Source organism: Aspergillus thermomutatus (assembly GCF_002237265.1).
Source record: "Aspergillus thermomutatus strain HMR AF 39 chromosome Unknown NODE_418, whole genome shotgun sequence".
Classification (NCBI taxonomy): Eukaryota; Fungi; Ascomycota; class Eurotiomycetes; order Eurotiales; family Aspergillaceae; genus Aspergillus; species Aspergillus thermomutatus.
The window spans coordinates 1-16,280 of NW_020798468.1; the positions used below are offsets into that span (position 1 = coordinate 1).

Consider the following 16,280-nt stretch of genomic DNA (forward strand, 5'->3'; position numbering starts at 1 on the left):
ACAATAAGAAGTTGCCCTATTAAATAGCTATTTATTTCATATTCCAGATAGTTTAATTTATTGGTGTTGATAGTTGAAGAGCTTTAAAAAACGTAGTGGGAGCGGCGAAAGTGCGTAGCTCGGCCGTGGATTACGTTATATCCTCAGGGTGTCACTGTAACACTACCCTTGAAAAATGGCATCCAATGGTTAGGTTCCATCGTTTCAACCTGCTAGGCAAAATGGATTCGGAGTTCGAATTTTCGGAGTATCTACAGGGAGAGGGCTGGCCAACTCCGATGCCTTATGCCTGGAGAGCTTAAATATAAATACAGGCGTGGCTCAAGGCTCTGAAGACCCAAAATGATATTTACAATCAACGAAAGACACAAATCAGCTGTTCACGTCTTCATCATGCCTCTCAAACTCTCAAACCCCTTCAAATCATCCAAACCGCAGCGTCAGGCGGCAGAGAAAGCCCATAAGTCTGCCAAGGACGACTCGTCCTCTGTCTACAGTGATGCTGCCACGCTAGTAGCCGGCAAAGAACAATCGCCAAAGTCGACGCCAGAATATCAATACCAGAGGGAGCTCGACTTTAGTTCTATGCGATATAGTAAGACTCCCTGATATCCTGTTTAGTTTGACTTGATCATCTTGAATGCTAATATTTGATTTATGTTATAGCTCCGATGGGAATGTGCTCTCGTTCATAAGCCAAGTGACTATCTTCTGCTCGATGAATCGATAAGATGGACCGGAATATGGATTAACGAGGGATGATTGAATGACGTGATACTTTTTTGCGAACCTGGGTCATAATAATGTACTATCTATAAGATTGAAAACCCTGGCGTACTGCTACCCCCTCCTGAGTCAGAGTGTCTTTAGACCCCAGGAAGCGGCTTACTCTAAGGAAATGTTGAGGACATTGCTCTCTAATTCATCGCCGCGAAAGTTATATTGCGTGTGGTCCAAGTAGAACAGATTACACGGAGCCTGCGGTTGGCTCCATGTCATATCGGCTGTTGAGAGCGTAAGCGACTCAATAGCATATACGAGAATACTTCGTGACTCCGGCTTGTCCAAGTGTCGAGAAGAAAGAGAGATGCTCAAACACGGTGGGTCTTTTCTGCTGGGATAGATTTTGGTCTGTAGAGTAATATTTTCACCCGATCTTCATCAAGTCTCGATAGGATGCATGTTCGAAGAATGGCGTTCTTGCCTAAACGAAGAGAATATGACGAGTCTTATTAGAGTCTGTATGTTCATCTGTCGGCATTCGTATGCCCAGCGCCCAGCCGAGGTATCTCATTTCGCAGACGCGGGGTCGCGGGGTCGATCACCTAGAGGCTTGATAGAGATATATGAAAGCAGAAAACCCACCTCTGTGTCTGACCAAGGATTCAGAACACTACCATCAAAATGCAAGCAGTGATATTCAAAGGCCCATTGGAGGTCGCGCTGGAAACGCGCCCTATCCCCCAAATCCAGGATCCCACGGACGCGATCATCAAAGTCCGCTACACAGCGCTATGTGGCAGGTCAGGCTTCCCCCCTCACCCTGAATCACAGTATACTAACGAGATGCAAGCGAACTCCACGTCTTCCGCGGCCACCAACCCTCCAGCACAGGCTTCGTAATGGCCCACGAATTCACCGGCCAAGTCATCGAAACCGGCGCCGCGGTCAAGAACTTCAAAAGGGGCGATCGGGTCGTCTCCCCCTTCACCATAAGCTGCGGCGAATGCTTCTACTGCGCCCAGGGGTGTTCCTCGCGGTGCGCCAAGGGGAAGCTGTACGGCTCCGCGGTGCTGGACGGCGGGCAGGCGGAGTACGTGCGTGTCCCGTTAGCCGATGCCACGCTCGTCGGGGCGCCGCCCGCCGTGGACGAGAAGAAACTGGTTCTGATGGCTGATATCTTCCCGACGGGGTTCTTTGCGGCGCGGAATGCGTTCCGGGGATGGGATGAGAGGGTTGTGCGGGGGAGTACTGTCGTGCTGTCTGGGTGTGGGCCTGTGGGATTGTGTGCGCTGATCAGCGCGTTGGAGTATCGACCTAGAGCTTTGATTGCGGTGGATAGTGTGCCGGACAGGCTGGAGCGAGCGAAGAGCTTGGGTGCGGAGCCGTGGAATTTCCAGACGGATGCGCAGGGCCTGCGGGAAAGAGTGCTCGAGTTGACGGATGGGCGGGGGGCGGATGTTGCTATTGAGGTGGTTGGGCATAGCAGCGCGCTACGGATGGCGTTTGAGTTGCTGAGACCGTGGGGGCGGATCTCGAGTGTGGGAGTGCATAACGGGGAGATTCCCTGGACGGGGAACGAGGCGTATGGGAAGAATTTGCAGGTTCAGATGGGGAGGTGTCCCGTCCGGAGTATATTTGGAGATGCATTGGAATTGCTGGTGAAGAAACAGGACTCACTGGAGTGTGTATATGCAATTTCCATTCTGATAGACACGGCTGACCATGCCTAGGTTCATGACGGCTGATATTCGACCGCTGTCGGAGGCTCTCACAGCGTAAGTCCTTCGCCTATCTTCTCAATCATGCTAACAATCGCAGGTATGACGATTTTAATCAGATGAAGACCCAGAAGGTAATCTTTGAAGTCGGAAAGTAATAGCTGTAAAGAAGTATCTGTGTTATTATGCTCGCCAAGGGAGCGGTTCATATATATCTGAATTGATGCATGTACCCACAAGAATATGCTACATTCTCAGTGGCCAGAAGTCTTCTCAACTGCGGCGTCTCGCCTGTTCCTTTTGTGCCCTCTTCTGCCGACATCGAATCCCAAAGAACATCGTCCACCACAAACACCCAGACGACAACACACATATCAGCGCCAGTGTTGTATACGCCCACCCATGTCCCATGGCGTTCGTCATGGGCGCAATGGCCGCCGACGCCCCGGCACCCAACTCACACCGAAACAGATTATTCGCCGCCGTCGCAGCAGCAGACCTTTTGGGCCACAAATCCACCAAGAGAGCATTCAAGACCTGCGATGCGCAGCTAAGACCCAACGAGAAGATGAACAGAAGGATCACCGGAGCGGCAAGATTGACCTTCTGGTTCATCACCCATCCGTAGGCGATCATCATCACGCAGCAGATGTAGAAAGCCGGCAAGGCGATCTCCAGCCGGGCTCGCTCAACATTGAAGTTACTGAGATCGCTCTGCTTACCTTTCTCGATGGGCAGGCCAGTACGGATGGCATGGCGGCGGTAGTTCCAGTCCACTAGGGGGCCGGTAACAAAGGCGGAAACAATCCCGCCTGCGCCGATAGGGATGTACATCAGTGCGGACTGGATATCGTTGAAACCATAGATCTCATGGAAAGAGGTGGATGCGCCGGTCATGACGGCGTAGAACCCGGCGAATACCAATCCTGCGGCGAGGAGGATCAGGCCTGTTTCCAGTTCGAACGCGATGAGGAGGGTCGGGAGGGGGTTGGGGAGCTGGAAGCGGTAGTTCCTGCGGTGCTCGGCAATTGTCGCTTGGTCCACGGCGATTCCAGCTCTCTTGCGACGACGATGACGGATGATATCGGTGACGTTGTTGTTCAGAGGCGGCGGGGGAACGGATCCATCACCGACGACTTTGCGACACGTCTCGGGGAGGAACAGGAGCAAAATGGCGAAGAAGACAGCACTGAGGATTAATAAAAACCAGAAGATCCAATGCCAGTCCAGATATTGACTGATCAGACCACCGATGATGGGAGAGAGAGACGGGCCCAGCATCAGCCCGATCGATGCAAAGGCAATGTATGAGCCTCGTTCGGCGGAGGTGATCATGTCGCCGACGAGGCCGTTGGATAAAGCAACAGTGCCACTGCTTCCGGCACTCTGGATGCAGCGAAGCACCATCAAAGCTGCATAGCTGTTTTGGAGCGAAAGACCGAGGTTTGCAGCGATGTAGATGGTGAAGCAGATGATGTATGCCGGCCGTCTACCTACTTTGTCGGAGAAGCCGGCGATCAACATCGGCGAGGCTCCTTGAAGAAGCTGGGCAAGTTAGTGATTTCGCTCAAGACTTCTTATTTGATGATACGTACCAGATAGGTTGTAACAGTAAGATTGATCTTGGTGATAGATACTTGCAGCGAGGAAGCGATACTGTCCAGCGCCGGGAAATAGATACTGGAAGAGAGCGGGGAGAAGAAGCCGGCCAGAGATCCCATCAAGACAATGGCTCTCTTCTCGTTGGTGGTGAAAACTGAGAAATACTTGGTGGTAACATTTTGACCGGGATGTGTCTCTTTGGCGATGGCCTCTTGCTGAGGATCTTGCTGCTGCTGCTGCTTCTCATCCGACATGGAAATAGGGTTCCTAGGACAGATCTGGTGTCACTGTCACCTTTTCTCGGATGTTGTGATTTGTGAAACCAGAAGATTTTTGTGGTCTTGATACCAAAGAAATGTATTTAAGCTAGGGCCGCACAGACTGTGGACAGGATTTTGGCAAGCCCGGTTCAGGGCCGGCACCGGCTTTGAGTGTCTAAGCCCAGGGACTTGGTGGTAGATATTTTGCAGGACTTGATAAGTGACAACCTATGTCATAGTGCATATGTAGTTGATAAGATTCGACTTATAGAATAAGTAGATGAAATTCTCTGTAACTGTGCACATTGTCATGCAACCAGATGGATGAGGTGGGGAAAGCTTGACTGCTGCCTGAGTCATCCATCGGATAACCGGCACTCTAGCATGATACAGACAATTACAAAGTAGAATGATATCAGATCCCAGTGTCCATTATGAGAAGATATACAGCAGAGATACCGTAGTCAGAGAGCAGAAAAATCATTGTTACTTCCTCTCCCAAACCCCCATCCACTGTCCCCATGCCACGACTTTCCCTTCAATCAAACCCACAATCTCCGTCTTGGTAGCCACAGCACTCAACTTGCTTACAGCCAATGGCTCCAACAACCCAATCACCTGGAAAAAGTACCGATGCGGTCCATGGCCCAGCATTCCACGCGGGGGAATGTAGATCGTTCCCCGACGGTTGGCCCCATACCTGAACCCACCCCTTAGGACATGACTTCCCGCAGCGGTGGGCTTAAAGTCCTCGTTCGACACACTGCATTTGCTAGCAGGAATACCATAGTATAGACCATGCACAACAGGCTCAGCGAGTGGTGCATCCGGATCTTCAACTACAAGAAGCCACTCTTGGATGTTGCCAGCGATGGCCGGCGACACGGACCATTTGAGGGTCGGGAAGAGGTTTTCTCCAAAGAAGCTGTATTTGACTGGGATTTCTGAGCCGGATGGTCCGATATCTGGACATTCAACCGCGACCGATGGTTCGGGATGCTCTGTGAAAGGAGGGGTATGCTGGATGAGGCCTGCGTCCTGGCCCTTGCGGTTGGCGAGGAGCCACGATAGGGTTCTTTCGATCCACTCCATTGGGGTGCACAGAACTTGGTGTATGATTATGGATATGAGGTGGCGATGCTGGTTGATGAGGATAGCATTATAAGAGGGTTGTCAGATGCAAGATGCCTGAACCGGCTCGGAAACGGCTTCGGGGTTAGCTCAACCGTTGAAGTGGTTATGCAGGAAATCGGAGATAAAGGGGTTTAGATATCGCCTGCATATTAAGGCGATTTGCATTCTTTTCGAGGAGTGCGGAAGATACCAATCCTGAATACTCAGTATGGGACTTTATGCTCAATATGCTTCACCAGGAGATGCTTATCACAACAAGTCTCATGTCTTCGATGAGAGAAATGTCAAAAATAAGAAATAAGGAGCTGTAGCTGATACTGTCACATTATGAGACAACAGCAAGGATGCTAAGGACTAATAGTTATGGTATATGCCTGAAGCAATTCCATTAATTCAGAAGACAGCTTTTCCACTCACCATGGCCTGTGTTATGAGTCTACCTATTCTCAAGAAATTGATATCCTAAAATATCCATAGGACAGGAGAGAGTCATTGGACGAAGAGCCTTGACTCTGAGATCCTGGCAAGACGAACACCAGCTCTTTCAAGACTTTCTCCGGGATTTTCTCGGAGTCTTCCTCAACATCTCCAAGTTTCCCGAAACACCTTCATGCTCAACGGTATTAAGATGACAAAAATGCACAAAATGCGAATGCATGAATCCACAAGAACGGCACGTGATTGGCCGAAGAGAGAAAGCCTCGGATCGCTGGCCTCGGCTGAATTGGAGATGCGGGGAAAACAGAGATACACCTACAGATAATTCTACTTTTAAACTATACAATTCTTTGCGAGATCTTATCTGAGTTATTCAAAGATCAAAATCGATCTCGTCAGTACCTTACCCACGCCATGGCTGACGTCTCTCCCAACCCCATCCCCTTCTCCGAGCCCCCATATTTGCGGGGTCTCCCGTCCCCATACTACACCGCCAGCCATCGTCGATTCCAGAAAGCTTGCCGCGCATTCGCATGGGAGCACCTCCTCAGCCATGCAATGGAGTGGGAGAAGGCAGGCACAGTTCCCGAACATGTCTTCAAGGATTTCTGCAAGCATAACATGTTGCTGCCGAATCTGCCCGCCCCATTGCCTGTGGACTGGTTGAAGAGACTGGGAATCCATGATATTCTGGGGGTGAAGGTCGAGGAATGGGATTATTTACATACCGGAATCTACTGCGATGAGGTATGATGGATGAGAAAACAGCCAACAAAATGGCAGAAAGCTGACTGTGGTGATAGATGGCCCGGTCGGGTTTGGCTGGACCGGGGGCCTCGTTGAGCGCTGGTTTCGCTTTCGGTATTCCTCCGATCATCAAGTTCGGTAGCAAGGAGCTGCAGGAACGTTTTCTTCCTGATCTCCTCACCGGAAGGAAACGTGGTTGCATTGCCATCACGGAGCCAGAAGCGGGAAGCGATGTCGCCAATATCACCACCACTGCCACGAAGAGTCCGGATGGGAAGTACTACATCATCAATGGGACAAAGAAATGGTACCCTCCGAGACTATATCACAGGTCATGGACATTTCTGATATAAACTAGGATTACCAACGGAATCTGGTCGGATTATACCACCATGGCCGTCCGCACCGGTGGCCCCGGCGCAGCTGGTCTCTCAGTCATTCTTGTCCCTCTCAAGGGCTACCCCGGCGTCACCATGCGTCGACTCAAGGTCTCCGGCCAGATCACCGGCGGAACGACATACATCGAGCTCGACGACGTCAAAGTCCCCGTGGGCAACCTGATAGGCCGCGAAGGCGACGGCATGCGCATCATCATGACCAACTTCAACCACGAACGCTTGACCATCGCTGTTGGCGTCACTCGCCAGGCCCGTGTCGCCCTCGCTGCCGCCTTCCAGTACACGATGAAGCGCGAGGCCTTCGGCAAGACACTCATGGATCAACCCGTGGTGAGGCACCGGCTAGCCAAGGCAGGCGCGGAGCTTGAGACGATGTGGGCGTGGGTGGAGCAGATCTTGTACCAGTTGTGTCATCTTAGCAAAGAGGAGGCCGATCGACAGCTGGGAGGTATCACGGCGCTGGCCAAGGCGAAGGCGGCTATCGTGCTCAACGAATGTGCTCAGTGTGCGGTTTTGTTGTTTGGTGGTGCTGGGTTCACCGCCAGTGGACAGGGCGAGTTGGTCGAGGGTAGGTTCCTCTCGCCTTCAGAGTTTCTGGCTTTACGCTGACTTGTGATAGCGATTCTACGAGATGTTCCTGGAGCGCGAATCCCGGGTGGATCAGAGGACGTCCTTCTGGATTTGGCCGTGCGACAACTGGTCAAGATCTATCAAGCGGGGGAGAAGAAACTCGCACAACAGGCAAAGATGTGATGATAGCTGTGGCAATCTCGTTTTACGAAATCCTGGCCAGCAAAGTCACCAGAAGAAGTATATTTGCTAATGTACAAGATACCGAACAGTAGACGCATAAGCTTTCGGACTGCACCCAATTTTCTTCAATTTTATCCTCCTTCATTTTATTTTGACTCCTTCGAAACCCCGGACAGGTGAAAGCTGGTGCAATGAGCTGGACTGATCGGTCCCGAGCCAGAGATGCATACCCGCGGATGACATCGTGCCTGGATATTTGTCGAAGGTTCCTAGGTTATCTCACCCATCCTCATTAGCCAATATATACCCGAATTACCAAGTATATGACGGGAAATGGTGGATCAAAGTCCGGTAGACGCTGCTCCGTCGGCAGGTCCATTGGCCCGTCGGGCAAACAAGACGATGAAAGAATGCGACGAATTAGATGTATGTTTTGAAAAGTAGAGCAGGATCACAAACAGACCTGGACCCTATTATTTCCCTCCCGACTCCACCGGATAAACAGATGGAGAGTCGAGTATTGATCCTAGGCCAACAAGCATACCCAAGCAAACTGCTAAGACGTGCAGTTTTACAGACTCACGGATAGCATGAAATGATGTCTTCCCCTGCCCCTAGCCCCATGAACCGCGTGTCCTGGTTTAAACCGACCTCCAACATGAACCCAATCATCCTCTACGGCCACCGCGCCGGACCCAACCCCAGAAAAGTCGCCATGGTCCTCGAGGAACTCAACCTGCCATACGAGCACAAGCCACTGGAGTTCAGCGAGATGAAGTAGCCGGCTTTCGAGCGCATCAACCCCAACGGCCGCGTCCCCGCGATCGAGGATTCCAACACCGGGATCACCCTGTGGGAGTCGGGCGCCATCATCGAATACCTGGTTGAACGATACGACCCGTCGCTGACCATCAGCTTTCCACCAGGAAGCGCGGAGTCTCACCATGCGAGACAGTGGCTCTACTTCCAGTCCTCCGGGCAGGGTCGGTACTTTGGGCAGGCGGTTTGGTTCAGGGTCCACCATCCTGAGCGGATACCGAGCGCGGTGAATCGGTACGTGAACGAGATCAGACGGGTGGTGGGTGTTCTTGACCGTGCACTAGAGGGACGGCAGTATCTGGTCGGTGGAAGACTGAGCTATGCGGATATCTCCTTTGTGACCTGGATGGAGGTTGTCCCTTGGGCTTCGGATAATGGGATCGAGCTGGAGAGGGAATTCCCGAATGTTTATGCCTGGCTTACGCGAGTGAAGCTGCGTCCGGGAGTGAGAAAGATTCTGGATTTGGCGATTGACCTGCCGAAGAGGAAGTGAGATACTCGATGGTTACCTGCGCTTGAGATGATTCTTTACTTGCGCGGTTGATTGAAGAAACGGAAAGCCTATTAAAAGCTGGTGATTGGATGTTTATAACATCAATACGTAGGAACATATAGAGTGACATCGTAAATCTACACTCAGTGGAAAGACAACGGATTTGTATGCGACTATTCTATACATTCTACTCCCCATTTGTAGTAAAGATACATGACTTACAGAGACGGATCAAAGCTGACAGAAAGCATTCCGTCTCGATTCCCCACTGACAGAGCCCAGCAGCCGAATACAACCACCTTGGAAGATCACCGGCCCCTTGTGGAACACCTCGCCCCGGTCCGTCTTGTGGTACAGCTCGTCCACCAGCGCTCTTGCCGCGGGATCAAGATTAGGCTGGTCTTGCCACTTCCAGTCCAGATTGCCGCCATATTCCCGGGGCAGATCCGAAGCGTCGATATGATGAAGAAGGGCAGATTTGGCTTCCGAGGAGGACGAGATGGATATTTTTGCCCGGGTACCGGGATCAAACCATTGACTGACCACTTCCCAAACAGATTTGAAGAACGCCGGGGCTCCGACCACCTAGACATGTCAGCTCGATCAGACGGAGGACTGGTTGACCAGACTATTTCGGAGTGGGTCACTTACAAAGACTCGTCCTAGAGTTTCCGGGTAATGGGCTGTTGCAAGCGTGCTGCCCAGCTGGAGATACTTACGGATGGACCACCATTGCCGCAGACTAACGCCGCTAATGTCCACGATGTGCGTCGAGGACGACACCGGACGGGATTGATCAGGGCGTGGAAGCTCAGAGGCAAGCGGCAGGACGAATTGCAGGAGATTCTCATACAGAGCATGGAAATGGAGCTCGAATGCGGGGACGGGGGACTTCTCATGGCTGGCGGGTTTTGGGGCAGCAGAAATCTGCTCGAGGTATTCATCAAGTTTCTTCCTGGTGAGATACTTCACCGGGAATACGTAAATTGGGTGACCATCGCGGTCTCGCCGACCGATCCATTGTGGGTACTATATGGCCATGGTATTGACACAGGTTAGAAAGCCTTCTTTTCATGGCGAGGGACCAGTGGGATAAAGACCCATACCATTTGCCGGGTCAGCTCGTATGCTTCAACATCAAGCTCCTCGTAGAAGTGCCGTATCTGATGCTGTCTTCTCCACTTCTGAAAGAATTCGAATTGTCGGAAGGCAGCCTGAAGGTCAAACTGTTTGGCGGCCAGAAAGCGCCTGGGTACTGATTAGCCAAGCATCATCGCCATATCATATCCAGGGCAGTACATCAGGGTGTCATCATCGGTATTCTGATCTCGATCGAACTTCTGAAAGCCATGTTCGCGGAGAAGATTCTTGAATAAATCCAATATCTCTCTAGTAGCCGCTGAATGGACCATGGCGATACGTTATTAGGACTCAAATTGTCAGAATAGATGAGCCATGAGTCGACGACAAATACGAATATGAGACAGCCAATCGAACAGTCTATGAGAAGTTGCCTGGATGATTGATGGATGTCTCTGAAATATCAGTTAATATATAATCAGCTATGTGTCGCCATCGTGCTGGACAACAGCAGGGAGATCTTCTCGAATGTCAGAAACAAAGATCTAGATACCCATAATAACAAATGATGCTTGAATAAGCAAGTGTTAACAGCCACCTGCGAAAGAAGGCCCTTGGGAGTTAGGACATTGAATTCAGCAGCGGCGGGGGAATCAATCATCGATACTGCAGTATATAACCAATAGAAGCCACGGTTGAGGCTCGCGAAAGTGCCAAATGATCATATCCCCGTTCATGATCGGTCTATTCTGTCCCGGAGGGTACCTCTGGTAGAAGATACCTATGGAAGGTTAGTGGAGAACGGATGAGTCTACCCGGATCTGTGATTGACCGGGTCAACCAAACTCGCTGGTGCTGGAGTAAGATTGAGCTTCAATACAATGAACTTGAAGTAAACGTAGCACTCTCAAAGACTCAGGATAGACTTATATTATGCACCCAATTCCACTTCAGCAGGACCAGCAGTCTGTAAAGAGGTATTACTGCATTCTGTGCCCTCATGATGAATACCGCGACAAACCCGGATCTCAAAGAATGCAGACGAAGACGGACGGCCCATGCTTGTGAGCAATGTCGCTATCGCAAAACCCGTTGCAATGGTGGTCGGCCTGTGTGTGACGGGTGCATTCAGATGGGCTTTCAGTGCCATTATCGCCCCCCATCAAGCCAATGCCGGCCCCAGTCTCGGAAAAGTGCAAAAGATCCTTGGGTATGAGTGGAAGAACGATTGACCAGAGTGGAACAGCTCATGTACACGGTCATGACCAAGAGTAAAGTGTTCTCGAATGTGTACTCATGGCTATCAAGCGTACCTTTGCCGACGTCTGCGAGGGACTCACAACATCGGGTCGATGGCATGTGCTGCATCATTTTTGCAAACGAGCGAGAAAGGAGTCATTCCGGTAAGCGAGCCGTCCAGATTGCAAGTATCTATCTCGAAGAAGCCTGACCAACCAAGGTCCAACATCCCACGCCGCGTTCTTGGACCGCATCGTCCGTGCTATCCGAGACCTGCCACGTCCAAAAGCATCTAACATGTCACTCATCGCGACCTGGGAAGGAATCAGCGCAATCTCTAGATCCAGCACACCCGTCTGCCAGAGCACCAGAGAACCGGTGTTGCTAACCGACTCATCACGGACTACACAGGACCCGTTCATGTTACCGGCCCCGACAGAGATGCAACGTTTGGTGAAGATTTTCTTCACACATACCGGGCATGTCTTTCCCTACATAAGAGAGACAATGGTGCTCGGCTATATTGCCTCCTTGCAGAAAAGCGAAAACAATACACTGGAGCCTGTCAAGTATTGTATCCTCAACATGTGCATGGCATTTGCCATTATCCAGGGTCAATTGGATCCACCGTCAGAGGATAACCTGGCCTTTTCTTACGAGTATTTCCAGAGAGCACGGGTCATGATTCCCGGGATTATAGCTCATATGACGAGCATTGAATCAAGTATGTTGCTACGCCCGAGGGGGTATATCTTGAATTGTGCACTGCTGGCGGCTAACGATTGGCCAGTACAAGCTTTGCTCCTCGGTCTACAGTACTCTCAGGGCACGCAGTGCTGGGATGAAACCTGGTCGCTCCTGGGATACGTTGTGCATGGTGCGCTCCAGCTTGGGCTCTACCGTCCCGCAATCACGGAACGAGTGCCTCCAATAGATGGCGAAATGCGGATTCGAGTCTGGTGGATGTGCGTTATGATGGATCGGTATGTTAGCATCTGGCATTGTCCGCTACCACTTCTCGTGCTACTCTAACCATCTCTGTCCCTTGTCAACAGAATGTGCAGCATGACTTTCGGTCGTCCACCTCTTATTCCAAACGCCTATATCACCAGTACCCATCTCCCCTTTCCGACGGAGTGCCTCGGTACGAGGAAGACAGGAATCAATCTTCAGGACCCATCTTCAGCGACGTTGTCCACCAGCACGTCATTCACACACACGTCGTAGGTTTAAAGCTCGTTTTCCTGTATATTTTATTCTCATTTTTGCTGAGTTCTACTAGTACTTTGAACCTTATTCTGGGCGAGATTATCGAGGACGTTTATGACCGTAATCTGGAAAGCAGTATGTCTGCTTCGCTGCCAGCTTTGCTAGAGCGTGTCATTGCCATTGAAAGCAGACTCGAAGATTGGAGAATGACGTACCTGCCATTACTTGCCTCTTCTACATACGGTCTCGATCCCGAGGATCCCCAACCAGGCCCATTGCAAGAAGAGCGTGCCCAGGTACTCCTCAGTCTGCGGTACTTGAATGTTCGGGCCTTGCTCCATCGCGCTGTGCTCTACCACATGCTGGAGAAGAAGTTGGACTCGGATGTTTGTGATCAATACTACAACGAGGGAATGAACACCAGTGTTGCCTCCTGTCTAGATTGTGCAGTCTCATCTGTCAAGCTCATCTCTTACAGCATGCAGCGGCCGGCTCTACTGCCGATATGGTGGTTTTCCGCGTACTACAGTAAGTGCCCCAGGTCCGTTCTCTGACCAACCCCCCATGGACTGAGACTGATGGCGAGTACCAGCTCTCAATGCATCCCTGACGCTGTTAGCCGCTGTTGTCCTTCTGGTCAGAGGGTCGGTAAATCTGCCGACGTACACTATTCCCGGCCTCGTCGACATACTTAAAACAGCTCTCGACGCGATTAGCAGTATGCCGCAGGGAAATAGGGTAGTGAGACGATGCCAACAAACCATCAAACAGATACTACACACGTGCTTGGCGTTGATGCCGGAAAGCCGAATCGAGGATCAGAGGAACTGGATCAAATCGAGAGTTCTTGACCGTCAAGAAGAACAGTTGAGGCATGATTTCTGGCGCAGTCGGTTCCAAGGGCGACCCGGCTCACCTGCATCGTCGGATGTGCGTGTGATGACTCCCCTGTGTGACCTGGACTGGACACTCACGCACGAATCCCGGAGACGAAGTTCTTGCATTTCACCCAGTGGTCGTGCCGCAGCGGCGTCAACCTGGTCGAGGACCTGATCGCCAACAACAAGGCCCACCCTTTGCTGGACGACTACCACCGGTCCAAATGCGTGCAAGACCTGGCCCGCATCAACGTGCCGGCCTACGTCGTCGCCGACTGGGGCGACCACGGCATGCACACTCGCGGCACCCTCAACGGGTTCATGGGGATCAGTTCCAAGGAGAAATGGCTCGAGGTCCACGGCCGCAAGAAGTGGCGATACTTCTTCGAGCCGGAGAGCGTCCGCCGGCAGGAAGCCTTCTTTCAGAAATTCCTCAAAGGCCAGACCAGCGAGATTGACAGCTATCCGCGTGTGCGCCTCGAGGTGCGCAATCGCGCCTGGGTGGGCGCGTTCCGCGACGAGCAGGAGTGGCCCCTTGCCCGCACCAAGTACACGAAGAAGTACCTTGACGCGCAGTCGCGGCAGCTCGTTGACGAGCTGCCTGCCTCCCTCGCCGTCGCTAGTTACAAGTCTCGGGTGACGGACGACTGCGTCCTGTTCCATCACCGGTTCTCCCAGGAAACCGAGCTGACCGGCACCATGCGGCTGCGGCTGTGGGTGTCAACCGACCACGGCGAGGATATGGATCTGTTCGTGCAGCTCGACAAGCTCGATTGCGAGGGCAAGATCACCCCGTTCGTTGCGTTCTCCATGATTGACGATGGCCCGTTGGGCTTGGGCTGGCTGCGTGTCAGTCACCGCGAACTAGATAATGCGAAGACGACCATCGACCGTCCTTTCCATACCCATGAGCGCCGACTGCTGCTGCGCCCCGGGGAGATTGTTCCCGTGGACATTGAGATTCTCCCAACATCGACGCTCTTCCACGAGGGCGAGGTGCTCCAGCTGCGCATCCAAGGCAATGATAGCTTCCGACACAAGACACCGGATGTCGTCCAGTTCCACGAGGAGACAGTCAACGAAGGCACGCATTCCATCTACTCAGGCTGCACTTATGAGTCGTACTTGGTTCTTCCGGTGGTAGTCTAGTTAGTTCATTATATCTATCTTCAGACATCGAGTTGGGAGAAGGAGCCAGAAAGCATTTTTCCTTCTACTATAGATTGCAATCTAAACAGTTATCAGGGACCCTCATGCCTCGTAAGGGTGTCATATTTGATAGGGCTACTGGAAGTTGAGAGTCGTCAGACATAGTGTCATTCATTGCCACTAAGCGACCAATATCCGAACAACATTGCAACGAGAAACCAGAACTTGCATTCCCAGCAGGGAAACAACAGGGAATCAAAAATTATCGCTCAGCATCCACAACACAAGCATTCGACGCATTCGATACAGCACTCGCAGGCCTCTTCGCACAGGAAACAGCAGCACATGGCCATCAGACTGGGATCAATCAGTATGTAATATTCACCTGAACAGGCGGAGAGTCAAACCAAGCAGTTAAACATCCACGATCCTTCTTTTCCTCTTGAGGCGGGGCTTGGTATTGCATCTAGAGGTTCAGTATGGTCCGTTGGTGTTTGGCAATATGTGACTCCTACCTGAGGTGGATATGGCTGGGGAGGTGGGTATTGCCCCTGAGGGGGAGGATAACTGTCAAGTCATTTCGTCAGAACGCGCTCTATCGAGATGAGCTGCGATGGCTGAGTACATACTATCCTTGTTGTGGTTGTTGCGGATAGGACATCGTGTCTTTAAGGTAGAATAAGCAGTAATTGAACACTCGATATGCCCGATTGTTAGCAACCAAGAACTGCAAGAGTATATGAATGATTGAAATCTAGCAAGGGATCAGGCAGAAGAAATAAATCCCCAGCGCATCGCCGGGGCTGCAGCTAGCTGGGGACGCATCCACGCCTCGCCTGTCTTGGCCCTGCAGTACAATCCTAGGGTCCACAAAGCGATCAATCTGGAGAAGCCGAGAGAGACTGTCAGGTCCTGAGAAGACGTGGAATACCCGAGAAAGCAGCCCTTTGTTGGCCTCGCAGATGCCAGCATTCCATTTCATACTTGTGGCGGTCAACCTCCACCTCTTCCTCGTAGTGATCCATGGCAGCAACAATCCGGGGTCTGAGATCTCCATGCCTCTGTTTCACTGCAATCTGCCAAGAGAAACAATCACTACAGGAGAAGAGGCATTGACTGCCAAGAACCCCAAGAGGAAATGAATGGGGATGTCTCGCCCCTTAGGGCTGACACTAGCCACACTGCTCCACCTGCTCTGATCAACAATCCAATAGACATGGAAAGCAACGCTCCACTGCAGTTCCCCTGTCAAGAGAATTGTGTTGCCTAATTTTGATTTCCTCTCTCTGTACCCCTGGGATAAGTTATTGGATGCTAGCCTCCCAGAAAGGGGTGATGCTGTTATGAAAGGCTGTGATTAGTGTTGCATGAGCCACATATACACAGTGATCTATGAATTTGTAATAAGAGTAATATTCTGTCAGATTGCAGGTAATCTGGTAATATGATTACACTAGTGATCTGAGTATGCTAGGGTTAAACTAGGTCATATTCATGACATGTCTGATGTTGTTGTTACAGCACCAACGACGTTAGGCGGATATAACAGGCAGAATCAAGAAGCAACGACAGCCAGTCATTTAGGCAAGGACTGACCATGATGGATGCCTAAGGGAAAGGCGCAGCGGAATCACTATGTC

The 16,280-nt window shown here is 51.4% G+C and overlaps 8 protein-coding genes across 8 annotated transcripts; 5 read left to right on the forward strand and 3 right to left on the reverse strand.

Annotated features, from left to right (window-relative positions):
- Window positions 1-393: 393 nt before the first annotated feature.
- CDV56_100123 (uncharacterized protein) lies at window positions 394-609 on the forward strand (the record flags this gene model as incomplete). Its single annotated transcript, XM_026753742.1, has 1 exon — window positions 394-609. One exon carries the CDS (start codon window positions 394-396, stop codon window positions 607-609), a length of 216 nt encoding a protein of 71 aa, XP_026609771.1.
- A 795-nt stretch (window positions 610-1,404) lies between these two features.
- CDV56_100408 (alcohol dehydrogenase family protein) lies at window positions 1,405-2,599 on the forward strand (the record flags this gene model as incomplete). Its single annotated transcript, XM_026754027.1, has 4 exons — window positions 1,405-1,523; window positions 1,574-2,404; window positions 2,454-2,498; window positions 2,542-2,599. The coding sequence occupies 4 exons, from the start codon at window positions 1,405-1,407 to the stop codon at window positions 2,597-2,599; spliced, it is 1,053 nt and encodes a 350-aa protein (XP_026609772.1).
- A 115-nt stretch (window positions 2,600-2,714) lies between these two features.
- On the reverse strand, window positions 2,715-4,297 carry CDV56_100594 (MFS transporter; the record flags this gene model as incomplete). Its single annotated transcript, XM_026754213.1, has 2 exons — window positions 2,715-3,986; window positions 4,037-4,297. The coding sequence occupies 2 exons, from the start codon at window positions 4,295-4,297 to the stop codon at window positions 2,715-2,717; spliced, it is 1,533 nt and encodes a 510-aa protein (XP_026609773.1).
- A 492-nt stretch (window positions 4,298-4,789) lies between these two features.
- Window positions 4,790-5,395, reverse strand: CDV56_100930 (YbhB/YbcL family Raf kinase inhibitor-like protein; the record flags this gene model as incomplete). Its single annotated transcript, XM_026754549.1, has 1 exon — window positions 4,790-5,395. The coding sequence occupies one exon, from the start codon at window positions 5,393-5,395 to the stop codon at window positions 4,790-4,792; it is 606 nt and encodes a 201-aa protein (XP_026609774.1).
- Window positions 5,396-6,289: 894 nt separating this feature from the next.
- Window positions 6,290-7,773, forward strand: CDV56_101156 (acyl-CoA dehydrogenase family protein; the record flags this gene model as incomplete). Its single annotated transcript, XM_026754775.1, has 4 exons — window positions 6,290-6,622; window positions 6,679-6,929; window positions 6,981-7,588; window positions 7,640-7,773. 4 exons carry the CDS (start codon window positions 6,290-6,292, stop codon window positions 7,771-7,773), a joined length of 1,326 nt encoding a protein of 441 aa, XP_026609775.1.
- Window positions 7,774-8,431: 658 nt separating this feature from the next.
- On the forward strand, window positions 8,432-9,085 carry CDV56_101487 (uncharacterized protein; the record flags this gene model as incomplete). Its single annotated transcript, XM_026755106.1, has 2 exons — window positions 8,432-8,491; window positions 8,555-9,085. The coding sequence occupies 2 exons, from the start codon at window positions 8,432-8,434 to the stop codon at window positions 9,083-9,085; spliced, it is 591 nt and encodes a 196-aa protein (XP_026609776.1).
- Window positions 9,086-9,316: 231 nt separating this feature from the next.
- On the reverse strand, window positions 9,317-10,497 carry CDV56_101614 (SEC14 family lipid-binding protein; the record flags this gene model as incomplete). The annotated part of the gene is made up of 4 exons (XM_026755233.1): window positions 9,317-9,670; window positions 9,737-10,114; window positions 10,192-10,333; window positions 10,385-10,497. 4 exons carry the CDS (start codon window positions 10,495-10,497, stop codon window positions 9,317-9,319), a joined length of 987 nt encoding a protein of 328 aa, XP_026609777.1.
- Window positions 10,498-11,701: 1,204 nt separating this feature from the next.
- On the forward strand, window positions 11,702-14,640 carry CDV56_101946 (uncharacterized protein; the record flags this gene model as incomplete). The annotated part of the gene is made up of 6 exons (XM_026755565.1): window positions 11,702-12,128; window positions 12,195-12,387; window positions 12,460-12,627; window positions 12,687-13,141; window positions 13,206-13,543; window positions 13,603-14,640. The coding sequence occupies 6 exons, from the start codon at window positions 11,702-11,704 to the stop codon at window positions 14,638-14,640; spliced, it is 2,619 nt and encodes an 872-aa protein (XP_026609778.1).
- Window positions 14,641-16,280: the final 1,640 nt, after the last annotated feature.